The sequence below is a fragment of the Oryzias melastigma genome, linkage group LG16 (assembly GCF_002922805.2).
Source record: "Oryzias melastigma strain HK-1 linkage group LG16, ASM292280v2, whole genome shotgun sequence".
NCBI classification, from domain to species: domain Eukaryota; kingdom Metazoa; phylum Chordata; class Actinopteri; order Beloniformes; family Adrianichthyidae; genus Oryzias; species Oryzias melastigma.
The window spans coordinates 9,759,505-9,776,838 of record NC_050527.1 but is presented as its reverse complement, the minus strand read 5'-3'; the positions used below and the strand labels follow the sequence as shown (position 1 = coordinate 9,776,838).

Here is a 17,334-nt window from a genome sequence, read left to right as displayed (position 1 = left end):
ATGTCTGATATAGCCTGTTAAATATATTTGGATTGCACTACTTTTGCAGTTAAGCACGCCAAGTCTCAATAACTTTTTTACTAATTATGCAGCTGAAAAGGTTCCTAAAGATTGTTAAACTGCCATGTACACAGAGTTTCCAAGAAAAAGTGAAAAAAAAGTCATACTAAAGACAGTATGCATTTGGAAATAACCTTTTATGCCCCTTCTGTTTTTACCATACAGCTGCCCAGTCACATGTGCATCAGCGCAGCATGTCTGGACATGTTTCCAGCATTGAAGGAGTCTCCATAAACGCAGGCTGAGGAGGCTGTGCAAAATGTGGGTAATGATGCTTGGATAATTGTTGGCTTGACACCCACCAGTTTAAAAGGTACCGTGATTCATTTCTCCAGATTCATTCTAGAGTGTGCAACCGAGACAATTTAGCTAAAACTTCAAAAGGGAGCTAATCTTCAGATCTGCAGCGAAGGTCATACGATCTTGCAACCTCCCTGCTGACTCTAATATTAGTTAGTGTTCAAGGTTTTTTCTTTTCTCCTCTGAAAGCTTAAAAGTGCACAAGGAACAGGATGAGTGTGGAGTCTTTTTTTTTTTTAACAAACAGAGCAGTGCTACTACCTTGTAAATTCTGTTTGCTGAGAAAGTGGACAAATACAGATTCTTCTACCTTTACTATCCCTGCTGGTCTTTATGAGATAATATGCAGCTTGTTTTTTGTTTCCCACTTGATTTGCACCACATTGTGGAATGTTGCACCTGCAGCTCAGACTGTTGCATACGAGCTCAAAAGACGAGAATGCACGAAAAAAAAGGGCTGGTAAAACCCTCCCTGTCAGGTTGGACCACATCCTTCTTCCCTCTGAGGTATCCAGTCGTATCTGTTAGGATGTCAACAGTGTTTTTCACTTGTTTTTTTCCTCGGTCTGTGACGAAGACTTTCCAAACCACAAAAGCACTGAGAAACCTTTGATCTGACTACCACCACAGTCTCATTCCTCATCTTGTATTGAACATTTTGTGCTGAAACTCCATTTATTTCCGTTAATTTACGCTGGGTCTTTTCAAGGTAAAAGAAGTCCAACGCCTTGTAAGAACTTTTTTCCATTTTACAGCGAAGGTTGTAAAAAGCTGCTTTTCATTCTTTCGCTGTTGTTCCCGAGGTTCACGTTGAGTAGTTTTCTTGTTGAAATATGAGTCATAGAAAGAGAGACTACAGCTGCTTGGCATAGAAAACATGTAACACATTTCTTCTCAAGCTGAGCAGCTGAGAAAACAATCTTCGAGTGTGCAGTAAGTATGTGCATTTGGATGCCTGATACTCAGATTATTCATGCTCTCGTCTCTCACCTCTTTGTGACTTGAGGACACACACCCTCTTCTATCACTCCTGTTTATGAGCTACAAATGTCGTGTCCCCTCTTTTCTGCAACTATTTCACAATCTACAAGTGAAAAAGAGAGAAAATCCAGATAAGATGACATCTTTTTTAACCAACTGAGGGAAACTTGCACTGCATAACAGTCAGATAGAAGAGTTCTACAAGGAAACAAGAAAAACAGAAGAAAAAATGGATTATAACTGCATTTTTTTAATCTAATCAATAAGCAACAATAGAACTGTAAAATGTACAAAGTTGGTTGTTTTGAAACTATCCAAATAAACAAACCAACGCAAAAAAATCTTTGCAACATGCAGAATACGTATTTAAAGTCGCATTTCGATCATCTTTTGCTCTAATTTAAAAGTGTTTCTAGTGATATTTTAATTATGATCATGATGTTTATAGCCAAAATTAAGGACATAGTTTCTGCAGAGTGGCAGAAAATCATTAGAAATTCACTCCTTGAGTTGTGGGCCTGGAATAAACCTGCCCTCTTTTCCCATCATCCATTTGTTTTCACACTTTCCTGCTAGCAGCCCCTCACACCTCCAACATGCCGTGAAACATTGAAGCTATCGAGCCGTGAAGTTTTGATCCAGATCCCAGCACAGACGGGGAAAATGAAGACGAACGTGGATCTATTTGTCTGCAAGTGGATGCATCGGAATGGAGCAGCAGGGAGCTGAGGTCCATTGACTGTAGCAACTGCGTCACTGCTGCAGGCTTTTTCAAACAACATTTTTTGTCTGCTCCTGATTCACAATTATTTAAATAAATAAATACTCTGAAATGCAGTTTGGGTCTTGTTTTTTTCAGTACATTTCCTCCATCATGAGAAAAATGCTACAAGAACGTGTTAAAAACGACAAAAACACTTTTATTGTGATGAATTTCACATACTTTTGCAAGTGCTAAATCTCCCTTTCTGCGATATCCAGAAGTGACCAGAGTACCATGAGCCTCTGTAACTGCAATAGGAACCGTTATGTTTGTCGTCCGCTTGTTTTTTTAGAGAAAAATCATACTAATTTCCAGTTTGGTGCTGAAGTATCCGTCTGCAGCCTATCTGCTGTGAGCTGCACAGGATAAACAAGGAGGAGGCCTTTGGGTGAGGAGGCCTTCAGTGCCAAGTGGTTGGGTGTGTGTGTGGTGTTTATCAGCGCTGCCTGTCTGCACTAAAGGAAGAGATTGTGAAGGCTGGGGGCAGATCTGTGGCTGGTTGGCTTGAGTCAGTCCACAGCTGAGAATGTAATTGTAAAGCAACTCACAGTGCAGATTAAGGGGAGATTTGTTTCTGTGGGAAAGATACGTATGAAAATGGACGGCGGTGAAGACGGGCATTTACAGTTTAATCCTCTGTGGCTTTATATGGATGCATGCATGTATGTGAATCCCCCCACTGCAGCTCCCATCCATGCTGCATGTCTGTCTCAGCAAACCTCCTCTGAATCTCCAGCTCTCGTCTTCCTCCTCGCCCTCTGTCTGTTGCTCCCCCCCGCCTCCACTCCTCTTTCTGTGTGAGCGTAGTCTGGGCACTGAGCCAAGTGGAGTGTGTTTTTTGAATGAATACCTGATGCGGCTGATGAGGCTGGCTGGGGGAGGAGCTAGTCAGTGGAGTACTGAGAGAGAGAAAGGAGGGAGGGAGGGAGGAAAGGAAAGGAGGCAGAAACACAGAACGCAGGAGACAGGGAAGCAGCCAGGCAGAGGGAGAGATCTGGCGGACTGGTGGCCTTGCATAACTCACACAGGAGCAGGCTTGCACACAGGTCTTGGTGTGGTCTCCAGCAAGTGGGGAACTTCCTCCTCTACTTCCCACTGCAGGGGCAGCACAACCTCAAAACCCACTGGGAGGAGAGGAGGAGCTGGAGCAGCCACAGGACAAGCTCCAGGAGAGGAGAGCGGCACAAACAGGAGATCCAGGAAGAGGAGTCCTAGGAAACACGTCTCCAGCACACACACACTGACTTGACAGGAAGAATCCTTGGACTTGCTCTGCAAGCAGTGGCGGTGGAGAGACTGGTGAGCTATTCTTAGTACTTTAACCATAGGAGGGGAGGGGGGGAGGGGGTGTCTCTTTTCTTCTTGATTTGTGGCAAAGTAGTATTCCTTTCTTTGCCCTGCTACTACACTCGTCACGTTAAAGCCCCCAGAGGCTGGAGCCACAGCATCTGTTCCTGATCTGTCCACTAGGATTTAGCAGCTCTGACCCTGTTTGTTTGTTTGTTTGTTTGTGCTCCCTCAGAGAGATGCACGCCTGCACGTTTGGAGCCTGAAATGTGCTGTGATCAGAGTGTGTCGAGCAGTGATGCAGAACTCTGGAGTCATTGTGAAGACAAACAGCCTGAACCCCACTGCTTGTTCTTACTGTCTGCTGCCACACAGTCGGTCCGCCTCTTAAAGGCAAAGGCACCACTGTTGCACAGGGCAGGGGACCAGAAAACAGGCTCTTTTGAAAATTAGAAAAAGCCGTTCTCTTTATTGATCTGCCTTGCTGCAAAAGCCAAGAGTTATACACAGTGGATGAGATTTGGCTATTTTTATAAGCATGGCATCATGGATAAGTGCACGTACATATTGTCCTCAACAGTACCTCCCCCTCTGTTTCATACCAGAGCTCAGATTGATAAAGATGTTTTTGTTTTCTATATTTAGCTATTTGCTATACAGGGTACTCACTGATTAACTTTGACAGGCTTACCCTGTGAACGATGAGGTAAAGGTAGCCTGGAAACAGATTTATGCTCCTAAGGTTATTATTTTTCTTTTGATTAAGCATGAATCTTTTTGCAAAGAGCAATGCCAGTAGACAATTTGTGAGCCTTCTTGGTGCCGCTCTGCATAATCCTGCTGCAGAGAAATGTTGCTATGAAGTCATGGATCAATATAAGGAGTAAATAGTTGGTCTGGGAGCACGGGAGAAGACTGACGGAGCTGGGCGGAGGAAGAAGAGGTGGGGGACCGGTGGAGCTGGCAACTGCAGCATTAGGGGAGAGGATGTAACCCTGTAGGGGGTCCTGTCACCTGGAGACTGGAGATGAGGCGGAGGGAGGATCGTCTCATCTGCGCATTAGCAGCGGGCACTCACCACAGCACAAAGCGTGCACTCTCTGGTCTGGGTAGCTTTTATAGGAGTGTATGGAACAAGGATCCCATGCCAGGCTGGCTCCATCAGTCTGTCTGAACTAAGAGAGATGAACACTGCACCGTGTTGTCTCTTCATTGTCATCCTTTCATAAGAGTCTGAGAGGAGTCAGTCCAGAGCTCAAGGACTGACTCAGGAATCCCATGCTGTGTGGCTCAGTCATGTTCTCCATAGTATCACATAAGCCTTATGTTTGTTAGTGTCAGTGCTCTAATTATAGACGGACCCAGGAAAACAGAGGCTGCTTGCTTGTGTGCTATGCTCCACAGAGGTAGAGTGCTGGCCGATCCAACCACCGATGTGGTTTTCAAAATTGACGCATTTTGCCTTTGTCTTCTAATGCTGCCTTAATGATAGGAGGTCCTTATGCTTAAGATGTGATGTCATTACAGTGTTGACACAGTGTTGCTGAGGTGTGGTTGTTGCCACTGAATGATGCTGCACAGTGTAGCTCAGACTGTAGCGGATCGGGGATCTCTCTGTGAGGAGGGGGCAATGGCGCTCTGATGCTGCAGGCACTGCTCAATGTGGGTCAGGAAAAGCAGCACTCTGCATGCTCCCCTTTGCCTACCACCTCAAATGTGTATATTTTCCTATCTTTTGCACATAGGCTTCCGCATCTTGCGCTGCTTTCCCTCCTCTCCTCCCCCACAATCCCCTCTTCCCGCCGCTTTTTTTTTTACCCATCTCCTCTGCCCTCCTCCTTTGTTATGTTTGGTAGATCTACTCTGCCTTGAACTGCACACAGGTTCTCGCTGCTTTCAGATGCAGTGACCTTGTCCGTGTTAGGAGGAGATGTGCACAAATAAAATAAAAAATGACCAAGGTCGACTTGTAACCCCCTACTTCTCTTTATGTAACACGTCTGCGATTGCCTGATGTAGTGGAGCCTTTGCTGTAAATACACTTCGGTGTTGTCATACCATACATAATAGTCCATTTGCATGAAAATGGACCGACAGAAAAATGAATTAGGGATTTCAGCTGGTCATATAGTGAATTGTACTATTTTCTAATGAACAACTAAAGGAAGCTTTGCATTGACCCACAGATGAGCATGCAGGGGAGAATAGTAAAGAAACACTGCAGCTTTAGGAAGCTAAAATGCATGTTTATGTTGCTAGAACTAACACTCATATATTTTTCTAGTTATTTTGTGCCTGCTTTGAGTAACTCTAGTGAAAATGAATAGGGTTGGTGTCTAGTGGTGAAACAGTAACACAGCATTTATCAGTCTAGTCTGGCCCAAATTAAATTTTCTGCGACATCCACGTGTGCCAGGAGCAAGTTTTATTTCTCATTTTGCTCAGCCTTTATTTTACCACTATACTGTTTATTCTCCGACACTTCTGAAACGGTATTCAAAGAGCTCGTAGGAGCTTGCTATTGTCCAAATTCGGAACTTTGATGACAGCAAAAAAGGTTCTTGTGGAATATGTGCGAAATGTTTTTTCATTGAAAAACAATATGTATTGTTTCAACTGAAAGTTTCCACTTATCTAGAGTTCAGGTCTTAGGGGTGGATGTTATGTTTACAGGACAGTGCATCCTCCCCCGACTCCACCCGAAGCCCTGGGCACTAAAAAAAATCCAGACACAAACACCCCCCTTCTATTTAGCTGCTTGTTATCCTTTAACTTTGATCTGGTTCTTCGCAACTGACCCTGGAGCGAGATAACAGGAATACACAACCACTGCAGTTCAAAACACGTCTGGAAACTGACACCTTAATCTGACACCTGAAAGTCAAGTTTTTTTTCTCTTCTGTTTGTTATTGTGATTTTCCACAGAACAGAAGATTTTGTTGTCACAGTTAGTTCATATAGATCTAGGAGAAACTTCTGGAAGTTACAGTTTGAGAAAGCTACACATACAGGTGTAAACCAAATGCAGAGATTGCCTGGTGCCATCTAGTGGGATTAAGGAACAATGCCAATACCATGTGGGTATTTGGTGTTTGCTGTTTTGCATTTGGAAACCTGCAGGGGCATTATAAAGGATGATTCATAAGAATAGTTCATGCAGTGCATTTTTGATTAAATTAACAGTATTTCAGGTAGACAAAATGAAGCTATATCAAGATTTACTGTAGAAATTGTTTTTTTCAACAAGAATGTCTAACCTAAGATTCTTTTTGCTTTTAGGTTTGAGTTGACATTGTGGACGAAGGTGATCTGTCCGAGATGATTCCTCATGAAGTTCATGGAGCTCATTTTAGAAGTTGGAGTAACTCCATCTTCTCTTGCGTGAAACCTGGAGCTGGCCACCAGTAAACACAAAAGGAGCCCGAGCCTCAGAGAGCACAGCAAGGCTGGTCCCTGCAGGTAGCTACTGAATGTAGTTGAGTACGTGACCTCAGAGGAACCTTAAAGAAATAAGAGGGAAAATTCAAACTTCGGAGACACAATGAAAGCCAATCAAGAGCGGAGCAATGGATGCTTGCCTCCTAAAAAGCGAGAGATACTTGCTCTGGAGCAGAGGCCGGTGGTAGTGGCTGCAGCAACACCTCCTGCTGTTGTGTCTAATGACAGTCCTCACACAGAAAACCTGGCATGGCTAGCCAGTGTGGCCAGCGAACGCTGCAAATCCAGGGATGCAGACAGCCCAAGATGTACTGTTCCATCCGCTTCATCCTCCTCCCCTTCTACATCTATTCCTTCTCAAGCTACTCCTCTTTCTGCAGTTCCTTTGGCCTCCCTGCCTGCAGTTTATCCGACTGCCCTTCCCCAGCAAGCTGGCACTATCCACTTTGCTCAGTTGGCGCCCAATGTTCAGTTCATCAGCTCTGGACCTTACGCTGGGTACATTTCATCTCACATCATCTCAACTAACGCTAGTTCTGTACCCAACAGTTCTGCCATTGTTGGACAGCGACCCCATTTGGATGGTTACACTGCTGCCGTTGTCTCCCCAAATGCCAAAGGAGAACAGCAGTTTCAAATAGGCATCTCCCCAACTGAGTTAACCTCTGTGTCGGTTTCAAGTTCTCCTCAAGTGACGAGCCAGTACATTCACCTGGACAGCAGAACACCTTTGACTGTCAGCGGAAACGCCGTCACGTCTCCTACGGGCCATCTCCAGCTCCACCCGCACGCAACTGTCCTCCCTCAGACACTGACACTGGCTCCATCACAGCTTGTAGTTCAATACGCAGATGGTTCGGCTGGAAAGAAACCAGAAGGCCATGCTAAGGGCGTGCTGAATGGGGATTTAGAGATGGTCAAACAAGCTAAAGGCACCAGCCAGCAAGCAAATCATCAGCAAGTCCAAAGCTATGAGGCGAGGCACATCCTTCTACCCGCAGACTATGGCCAAAACCCTGCAGGGCTCCAGACTTCTTTGGTGCTAGTGGCTCAGCCCAACTCTGGGGCTGAACATGATCCTAACTCAAGTAAGATCTCTTTAGTTCAAACTGAAAAGGGAAACATCTGTTTGGGAAAACAAGTGTCCAGAACCTCTTCTTTCACTTCCCTTTCGTCTCCAGAGATGGTGAAGTCTGTTGCTCCTCATGCTGTCATCCAGACCACTCTACCTTCTGAGGAGCTTCCAGCTAATCTCTACTCCACCACACAACCACCCATTATCGGCTATATCACCAGTGCAAACCAGCACACTGTCAGCTACCATGCAGCTCTACCCCAGCACCTGGTCATACCAAGTGGGCAGTCTCTCCTAATTCCAGTCAGTAGTGCAAATAATGGTACAGAACTAGAGGTTAGTCGTAGTGTGAGTGCCCTGACTGCCACCACGACCCCTCAGATATCCACCGCCATGCCCCATGCCTATCTGGCTACAGCCCTTTCCAAGTGTGAGGCACTTGGGCCAGATGGACATCAAACACCCCACGCTGTGGCTCAGCCTCCAGCGTTGCCAGTACTCTCCACAAATCCGGTTTCCACTGAAGTGGCAGCCCCATCTCCAGCTCCCGCCCTTGTTCCCACACCTGCCCCTGTTTCCGTCCAAGCATCCCCCTCCGTCTCCTCTCCCCCATCACCTGTGGCACTTCCTCCATTTTTCATGCGAGGCTCCATAATACAGCTGGCTGATGGGGAGCTGAAGCGGGTGGAGGACCTGAAGACAGAAGATTTCATTCAGAGTGCTGAGATCAGCAATGAGCTGAAGATTGACTCCAGCACCGTGGAGCGCATTGACACTGGGCAAAGTCCTAATGCTGTGGTCATACAGTTTTCAGTAGGAGAGCTAAAAGCCCAGGTAAGCACTTTTGGATTTTTAAACTGCATTTTGTTGTTTTATGTCTAAGTCAAGCATTTTTCTGAACTGTAAAAAATGGATGTAATTTGTTCTAGTTCTCTCTCTTTGCCTAAAGGAGCTGTCTAAAGTTGCATCAGTGTATTTGTCTTTCTTTTCTTTTCCACCTTTTCAGATAATAATACACACGAGTCAGGCTTTTAAATAACTCTACTTACAATTTTGTTTCAGCTCAACTTGCTTCTTGGTTTGCAAACTTGCAGCTTGTTTGAGTGTTTTGATAACTTTTGTTAAAACTACGGTGGCCCTGAAGTGCAAATCACTCCAACAAATCACTCAATGCAAAATTAAAAATAGAAATAAGAACATTAAATTTTTGAAATCAAAACAAACAAAACATCATTTTAATTTCTGGAAAATAATTTTGACTGTTGTTTTTATCTTGTTCCATTTTTTGAAATTGTGTTTAGTTTTTTTTTTGTAATCTAACTTTGATTTTGAAACTGTAATATTACTTTTTTATTTGTATTTTGCGTTGATTATTTAATTGATTTGAATTGATTTATTTATTTGATTTTTTTTTGTTTATTTGATATATTTTTCCTTGTTATTCAAGAGTTAGTGAATCCCATAAATAAAAACATTTCAGGCGTTATTTTTCTTTATAGAAAATAAATGGAGGTTTTGAACTTGAATACTTTAAAAATGAGTGCTGATAGAAAAAACTTACATAGAAGCTGACTGCTATTTAAGCCCTTGTTTTATGATGCAACAATCAAATAATAATAAAAAGAAGAAAACTTATCTGTTTTGTAGACTTATCCAATAGGTCTGTTAAACCAACAGGTGTGTCTTGAAACCTGCCTTTTATGTTAATTAAATATTAAAGAAAATGTTTCATAATACTCCCATATTAGTTAATTTGATCTATTCTAAAATACTCTTTTAGGAAAAGATGTTTCAAAATATTGTTTTGATCTAAATTTTTTGGTCTTGAATACAATTATTGTTGCTCTTGTTTTTCTCATCAATAACTTGAGCATGAAGTTGCAGAACTCTCGGTCCTGATGCTGCTTTTGCATGAATTGGAGACAGCTCCTCCTCATCCCTCTCCCCCTCTAGCTTCACCTGGTCCTTACTGACATCTCGCTGACTTCATATACATATCTGAGCTGAGCTCAAACAAGATTTGATGCATATAACAAGCACCCTGGTGTGGTGTGTGCGTTTTTTTCCTTTTCCTTTCCTTCAACTCTGTAGCTAAAAAAAACAACATTGGCAAGGCAAAGACAGTCAGTGACACAGGTAGTGAAGAGCATCCTGCTTGCAGCTAGGGGTCTAATGGTGAAATTCACCTTTGTGACGGAGATGTATTTTAATCCAAAGTGATACATTGTCATTGTTGCTCAAACAAGAACTCACACCACTATGCCTAATTTACAGATCAGTAGTAACTATTATATCTATTATCAGAAGTTGAGTTGAGAAAATCGTGTTTTTAACTTGTTCATGTGGCATTTTTTTTAAAGATGAAGGACATGTATAAAGAAAATGAAGCTTAAATTTACATCATGTACAATCTCTTTATTCAAATTGTTGTGAATCAGGAGCAGACAAAATATTGCAGTTGGAGAAAACTTGTATGTGTGGCGTTTAGTAGTGACAGGGTTCTTCTGCGCCAAAAGCCCTGCCCACAACTCAGAGGTGAATTTCTAATAAACTCCTGCATCTCTGCAGAAACTATCCATCCATCCATTTTCTTGACCGCTTTGTCCCTTTCGGGGTCGCGGGGTGCCGCAGCCTAACCCGGCTGCTGATGGGCGAAGGCGGGGTACACCCTGGACAGGTCGCCAGTCTGTCGCAGGGCCTCAATCACACATCCATTCACTCTCACATTCACACCTAGGGGCAATTTAGAGTCACCAATCAACCTATGAAGCATGTTTTTGGACGGTGGGAGGAAGCCGGAGTCCCCGGTGAAAACCCACGCATGCACGGGGAGAACATGCAAACTCCACACAGAAAGGTCCCAGCCGGGAGTCGAACCGGGGCCTTCTCGCTGTGAGGCAAGAGCGCTAACCACTGCGCCACCGTGCAGCCCTGCAGAAACTATGTCCTAGAAAATGACACTTTTTTTATTGTTGTTTTTTTTCATTTAGGCTAAAACGGCTTAATCATAATCAAAAGACATCCAGGGGTGCTTTTACAACAGATCAAAAGATGATCGGAGTGGTACTTTAAAAAAAATTCTGGGAGGACAGAACTTCTTCAGAGCTGACCTATTGGTCGTTATAAACTGTTATTGCAGAAGTTTTGTTGTTTTAGGTCTCACAATGTTCATAAAGGTAACCCACTAGGCACTGACACATCAATTAGATATCTAAGTCATGGGTATTTGGAGCTCACAGCTATAGAAATCCATTAGACATCAATTCATAGAGGTGTATTGTGTATCCCGGTTTAGATCTCTAGCAGACAACTTTCCCACGGTTGCAGTCCCATCATGCCTTGCATGTTGTAAACATGTAATTTGGGTAGTTTCTTCCCACTGGACACATGATGCATATTAGCTATTTAATATACATCTACATCAGATGACTAATACACATCTGTTGTGGATGTTAACTCTATTTTGTTACTGTATTAGATATCTACCAATAGTGTTCTGAATATAGAGGTCTTCTATACATCTACCAGCAGACATCAAATCTTAGAATATTCTTAGATGTCTAAGAGAGAACTGTTTTAAATATTTACTAGATGTAAAATAGTGCTGCCATAAACGATTATTTTAATAGTTGACTAATCACCAATTATTTTTTCCGATTAGTCAACTAATCGGGTCATGCGCAAACTGGATATAAAGCATATGTCTTAACTATCATTAGCTTTAAACTAACTAAAATCTAGATATATAGCATTACCTGCAATAATGCTAGTGTGAATGCTGTAAGCTGAATGTGGCTGCTAAAGATGCTAGTGCTGATAACTGAAGATGCAGAAATTGAGAGCTAAAAATGCTAAAGTTGATAGCTGAAATGGCTAGCAGCTAATAGGTGAAAATTCTGAAGCTGATAGCCAGCTAAACTATTAGCTAAATGCCAAATTAGAATAAAAAACGGAAAAAATCCTACATTAGACAAAATACATATAGAATATAGCTGAAATATTAGCTAAATGGCAAACTAGCCTAAAAAAAATGACAAATCCTAAATTAGCCAAAATAGCTAGCATGTAGCTGAAATATTAGCTAAACTCAAAAAAGCCTAAAAAAAACCTTAATAAATGCCAAAATATTCCAAAAAGCTTGCATTGTGTCATTTTAACTTTCAACGTTACTACACTCTGACTCCATATAATAAAAAGTAATGAGTAATTGACGATTAACTTAATTGTCGACTATTTTAATAGTCGATTAATCGTCAATTAGTTGACTAATCGTGGCTGCTCTAATGTAAAATAGAAAAGTCAAATATAAACATGTCAACATCGGGGTAGAGTCCACTTTTTCTTCCCTAATCTAAACATGTATAAGGAAGTCTATACTTTTAGAATGTTGTCTCTGAACACCAATTTGTTGTGCAGCAGAAGATCAGAAAACGTTCAAGATCATTCTAATAATAATCGACTCTGACCAGCAGATTAAACCTTTTACCATCATTTTAGTCAGTTATAAGACAAGTTCAAAATCTAGACAGAAATAAGAATGCTTTTTTGATGCAGTTTTCTGAGAGCTTTAACTCCAGTAGAAATGTTTGCTGCTTCTTGGAACTTTGTGATCAATAGTTAGTTGTCTTTGATCATAAGAAGTGCATAGTGGTTAGTTCCTTCACCTCACGGCGAGAAGAACCTTTCTGTGTGAAGTTTGCATGTTCTCAGGTGTGGATTTTCTCCTTTCTCCTCCTACAGTTCAATAGCATGTTTCATGGGTTAACCGCTGATTGCTGCTGTGTGTTTGTGTGGCCCTTTGTGACCTTTGTAGGGTGTTCTCTACTTTCAACAGTTGCTGGATTGGAACCAGCAAACCTGTGACCCCAAAAGGGATTCAGTGGGTTCAGAAGATGAATGGATGTGTTTTTTTACTAGTAAATATTTTAAAAAGTACTCTAAAAATATTCCAAGGTGTGTAGCAAACCTCTATATGCAGATATCTTTCAGAAGACTATTGGTAGACATCTAATAGAGTAATAAAACAGAGTTTACAGAGACATCCTGTACTACTACAGTAGTACATTAGGTATCTAATAGACATCCTGTGCCCAGTGGGAAATAAACGCTTTATATTTTAATTTCTTTGCAATCCCAAACACAATAATAATGTATTCACTTAGGTTAATGTGTATTGATGTGTTTAAAGCGAGTGTCTCTTCTGCTTTCTTCCAGGTGTGTGTGGAGGTGCTGGTGGAATACCCTTTCTTTGTTTTTGGTCAGGGCTGGTCGTCCTGCTGCCCTGACAGGACCACACAGCTGTTCGAGCTGTCCTGCGCTAAGCTGTGCGTGGGGGACGTTTGCGTGTCGCTGACCCTGCGCAGTCTGAAGAACGGTTCAGTGACAGACAGCCACACTTTTGGGGCCAAACTGAAGATGGGCCACATCCCTGACTCCTCCCCCAACATGGATGCTAACGCGAGGAACCGTGTGAGCTCTGAAGCTGCAGATGGAAACTGCGGCCTCCTCATGAAAGCTTCCGGTGCGGAAAGGATGGAGCGACAACATGCAGCCGGATCTGGAGGTGGAGTGGGAACTTTTCCAAGACAGGGAGAAGGAATCTACACAGCGACTGCTCAAGTAACTGTAGAAGCAAGGCAGGAATCATCAAAAACGGACACGTCTGCCCCCTCTAAACAGCTCGTCGACCAAGAGAAACCCTCAGTCCGGAAGAGACGCTGGTCAGCTCCAGAGAGGGACCAGACTGAGCGAGCCGAGGAGGAGGAGCCTCCTGTGACTCTTCCCAAACCTTCCTTCATCCCTCAGGAGGTCAAAATCAGTATAGAGGGTCACTCCAGCTCTGGGAGTGAGATGTGTGCAAACAAAAGAGTGAACTGTTAGGGAAACTCTAAATACCTGTGATTTGCTTTGTGCTTAGCTTCCTTTTTTTCTATTCCAGCTACTGTAATATAAACTGAGTTTGTGCAGTATTTACATGTTTTCTGTCACATTAGTCTGATATGATGAAGTACAGTGCAGCACCTTCATTAGTGGTATAACTCACAAGATCAGTGCAATCAATGCTGAAAGCAAAAATAAATGCAGCATGAATGTCAAGTATGGATGGCAGTAAGACGTGGGAGACGTCAGCGTTAACGTGGAGTCCCCGTTGTCATGGGGATGGAACCCGTTGACTTCAGACATGTTAACCATTTACACTCTCTTAAGCACAGAACTCGATGTCAGTGTGGAGGAAATGAGTAGCTATATTTGCATTCTGTTCGTTTCACAGTTTGTGGGACGTTGAAACCTCGGCTGCTCTCATAAACATGACTTTTCTTTCCTTTTTTTTAAAAAAAAAAATCCCCCTTCTTTTTCATGCCATTACAAATACATGAGCTGCTGTAGATAGCAAGGTTCCTCTGTGTGGATGAGAGCATGTGTGGGTTTATGTGTGTCAAACAAGAGCACAGGATATGGGATTCTTTGGTGCTGGTGGCTGTGAAGGAACCAAGACTTAAAAAAAAGGCATGAATGTAAACCACAAATGAAGTTATGGATGTGTAATTATGTTTCTAACACATGGGTTATACATACAGTTTCAATGAGTTCAGTTTAATGTGCAGGATTTCAAATCTACCTTCAGAGAAAGTTGCAGTTGTGGAATTCTGTCTGATACCAACAAAGCCGTCAAAAGACGAACCATAAAAATCTCTTAAGTGAAGCAAGAGTTTATTTTTTTTATTACAAATTCATCATTCCCTTCTGCTAAAACTGCTTTTGGTTCTTTGAAAGCACTGGCTTTTAATAATAATTTTAATAAACTCAAATACTATAGATAGTACTTCTCCATCAGAACCTTTTCTGAGCATAAAAAGTTTTCTCTAATGTTAAAACTTTCTTTTTCAATGAGCAAAAAGTGTTTCTTTACCAACCTGGGTGGAAGGTCCCATACGATTTGCGGTCAGAACTTTAGTTTTAAGTTACATTTCTGTTTTAAATATCTGTGGAATAACTGCAGTATTTATACAAAGCAATACAACATAAATTAATTTAGAGAAATATAACAAATTCAGCCCCTTTTCCTCTAATTTATCATCAGATCGATTCTGAAGGTAAATTTGTTCTTCCACATTCACTCTGATAAAAGAGAAATGTTGGATCAATTAGCAACATTCTGTAATTTGATTCATTTAAAATGATCAGTTTTCATCTAAATTAAAATGTTGAATTGATTATTTTGTTAATTGATTCAATGTTTCACTTTTTACAGTAAATGCTTACTAATTTACTGTCTGAGGAATAAAAAAAAAAGAATCCACCATCAGAATATTTTCAAAAATTGTAATTTAGTGAGGAAGAACTGATTTAATTTAGGGGTTTGTCCGAAAAGCAATCCCCTCTCGTGAGAGACATCAAGACCTTTCCAGCAGCCAACGCTTCTTTTAAGTTGATAACAGTACGCCCATCTTAGGTGGATGACTATATATTCCACCATTGTTCTTAAACTGCAGAACTTGAGCTCCTATAGGCCATACTCAGGATCAGTGAGTGGTTGTGTGTGACCAGCAGCATTTGTTGTGGTCAGTGTTCGTACCTGAGAAGAGAGAACATGCATGTCCACAGTCACTCGTGCGTGTGTGTGTGTGTGTGTGTGTGTGTGATAAGCAGCACTTTGGTATCCAGTTGGAATATGGCGGCAATCCTCTCCCTCAGCTGTTAGAAGCTAACAGACTTTCTCGTTGCATCACTTGTCATGCAGGTTTTATCACAGAGAGAAATCTAAGGAATGTAAAAAAATACAAAAAAATAAAGAGATGTTGGGTAAATTTTATTTTTGGATGATTTACAGAGATAATTATTCAGACAGACACAGAGAGTTGCAAAGTTAACTAGTTAGCTAGTAATAATCATGTACAGTTAATTGTATTTTAGGAAAGTGTACAGAGTGTATTTTAACCTTTATGTGGCTTATGTACTGTAACGTACCACCACACCTCCTTTTTCAATCATTCCATTTATTCAACAAGATCTTCTGGGGTTTTGTGTGTCAGCTCCAGTTCTGATCAAATGTTCATGAATGTGCTGTTGCTCCATGGGAACATCTTTATATATATATATAAATATATATATATATATATATAACAGGACCTCCTCAAAATCCGACTTGCAGTATCTGTTAAAACTTTATCTTAATAGCCATGAAATTCTTCAGAAGGTGTTAACTGTACAACTGGTAACCAGACTGTTCCGTTTGTGTTGACTGCTCAGGCTGAACACTGCCCTTTGACTGTTCTCCTCCAAAGCTACGTGGTCTTGTATCTCCTTCACTGTTACAAAATATATTGCGATTTGTCTTAATAGCCATTTTCTTTGTTTTAAACTGGCCCCTGTTTGTACTTTCCCAAAGCAATTTATTTTTTAATGCAGATTTGAAATGTCATGCAAAGCAACCCGTGAAATGTCAAGTTCCTTTTTAAAGAAGAAGAAAAAATAATAAATGTATGGTGTTCCTCTAATGAACTGTATGGAGGTGGATGGAGCCATCACTAAGTGGTATGTAAACTAATTATTTAGGATTTTATTTTAGACGTTTTTTTTGGTTAGAAATAATCATGCATCGGCTGATGCTGTATAGTCTGGGTACGAATGAACGTCCAAAGTATATATTTTTTTTCATTTCCTCAATTTCTTCTGGAATAAACAACATTAGAAAAAAAAGTAATGTGTAGTAGCTTTTTAAGTTTGCAATCTTCATGCAAAATTCACTTAAAATTAAAAATAATTCATTTTTTGGTCACAATTTGGCATTTTGGGGTTAGAAAAAGAAATGTTAAGACAACAGTTTGTGAGTTATCAATTGCAATTAGTTTGCATATCACTTTAGTTTCTTCATTTTTGTGTTAAAAGGAAAAAAAATAAGATTTTGCACTTTTTGAAAAACATTTTCAACACAAGGAGTAAATAAACAGGCTATTTACTGGTAACTGTTTATTAATTGTTTGGGGAAACAGTTTGCCATCCAGAACAGTATTTTTGCAGCAGTACGATCTATTTGTTTCCCTGTGTATTAAACTATGCTTGTTTTAATTGCTACTTAAATCCTGCTTTATTTCAGGAGTATGATATTCAACTGAAGTGATAAATGTTTGACTTTTATGGCTAAAGAAGACAGAAAATCACAGAAATGACACACAAAGAGATCAACAATAAATATACAAATTTAAATGTTGACTAAAAAAGTAATTTTACTGATTTTTCAACAATTTTTCTCTCCCACTTGAGACAAAAAAATGGTTTAGGTTTTCTTCTTCATTATCACAAGGGCTGTATTGACTGTGGCACATCAGTAATGGTTGCCACTTCCTCAAACATCATCACCTTTGAGGTTCAATATCTAGTTCCTAGCAAATTTTCTAAAGCACCAGCAGCACAGCAATTCGAAGGACTA

At 41.1% G+C, this 17,334-nt stretch overlaps 1 protein-coding gene across 1 annotated transcript; it reads left to right on the top strand.

The window, feature by feature from the left end:
• The first annotated feature begins 3,017 nt into the window (after positions 1-3,017).
• Positions 3,018-14,955, top strand: LOC112143334 (ataxin-1). The gene is made up of 3 exons (XM_024267217.2): positions 3,018-3,403; positions 6,671-8,738; positions 13,119-14,955. Exons 2-3 carry the CDS (start codon positions 6,933-6,935, stop codon positions 13,782-13,784), a joined length of 2,472 nt encoding a protein of 823 aa, XP_024122985.1. The 5' UTR covers positions 3,018-3,403; positions 6,671-6,932; the 3' UTR covers positions 13,785-14,955.
• Positions 14,956-17,334: the final 2,379 nt, after the last annotated feature.

Bases quoted from the DNA above. Each gene is read 5' to 3' on its own strand.
- LOC112143334 (XM_024267217.2), top strand. From the start codon at position 6,933: ATGAAAGCCAATCAAGAGCGGAGCAATGGATGCTTGCCTCCTAAAAAG. The intron at 8,739-13,118 runs GTAAGCACTTTT...GCTTTCTTCCAG, and splicing joins TAGGAGAGCTAAAAGCCCAG to GTGTGTGTGGAGGTGCTGGT.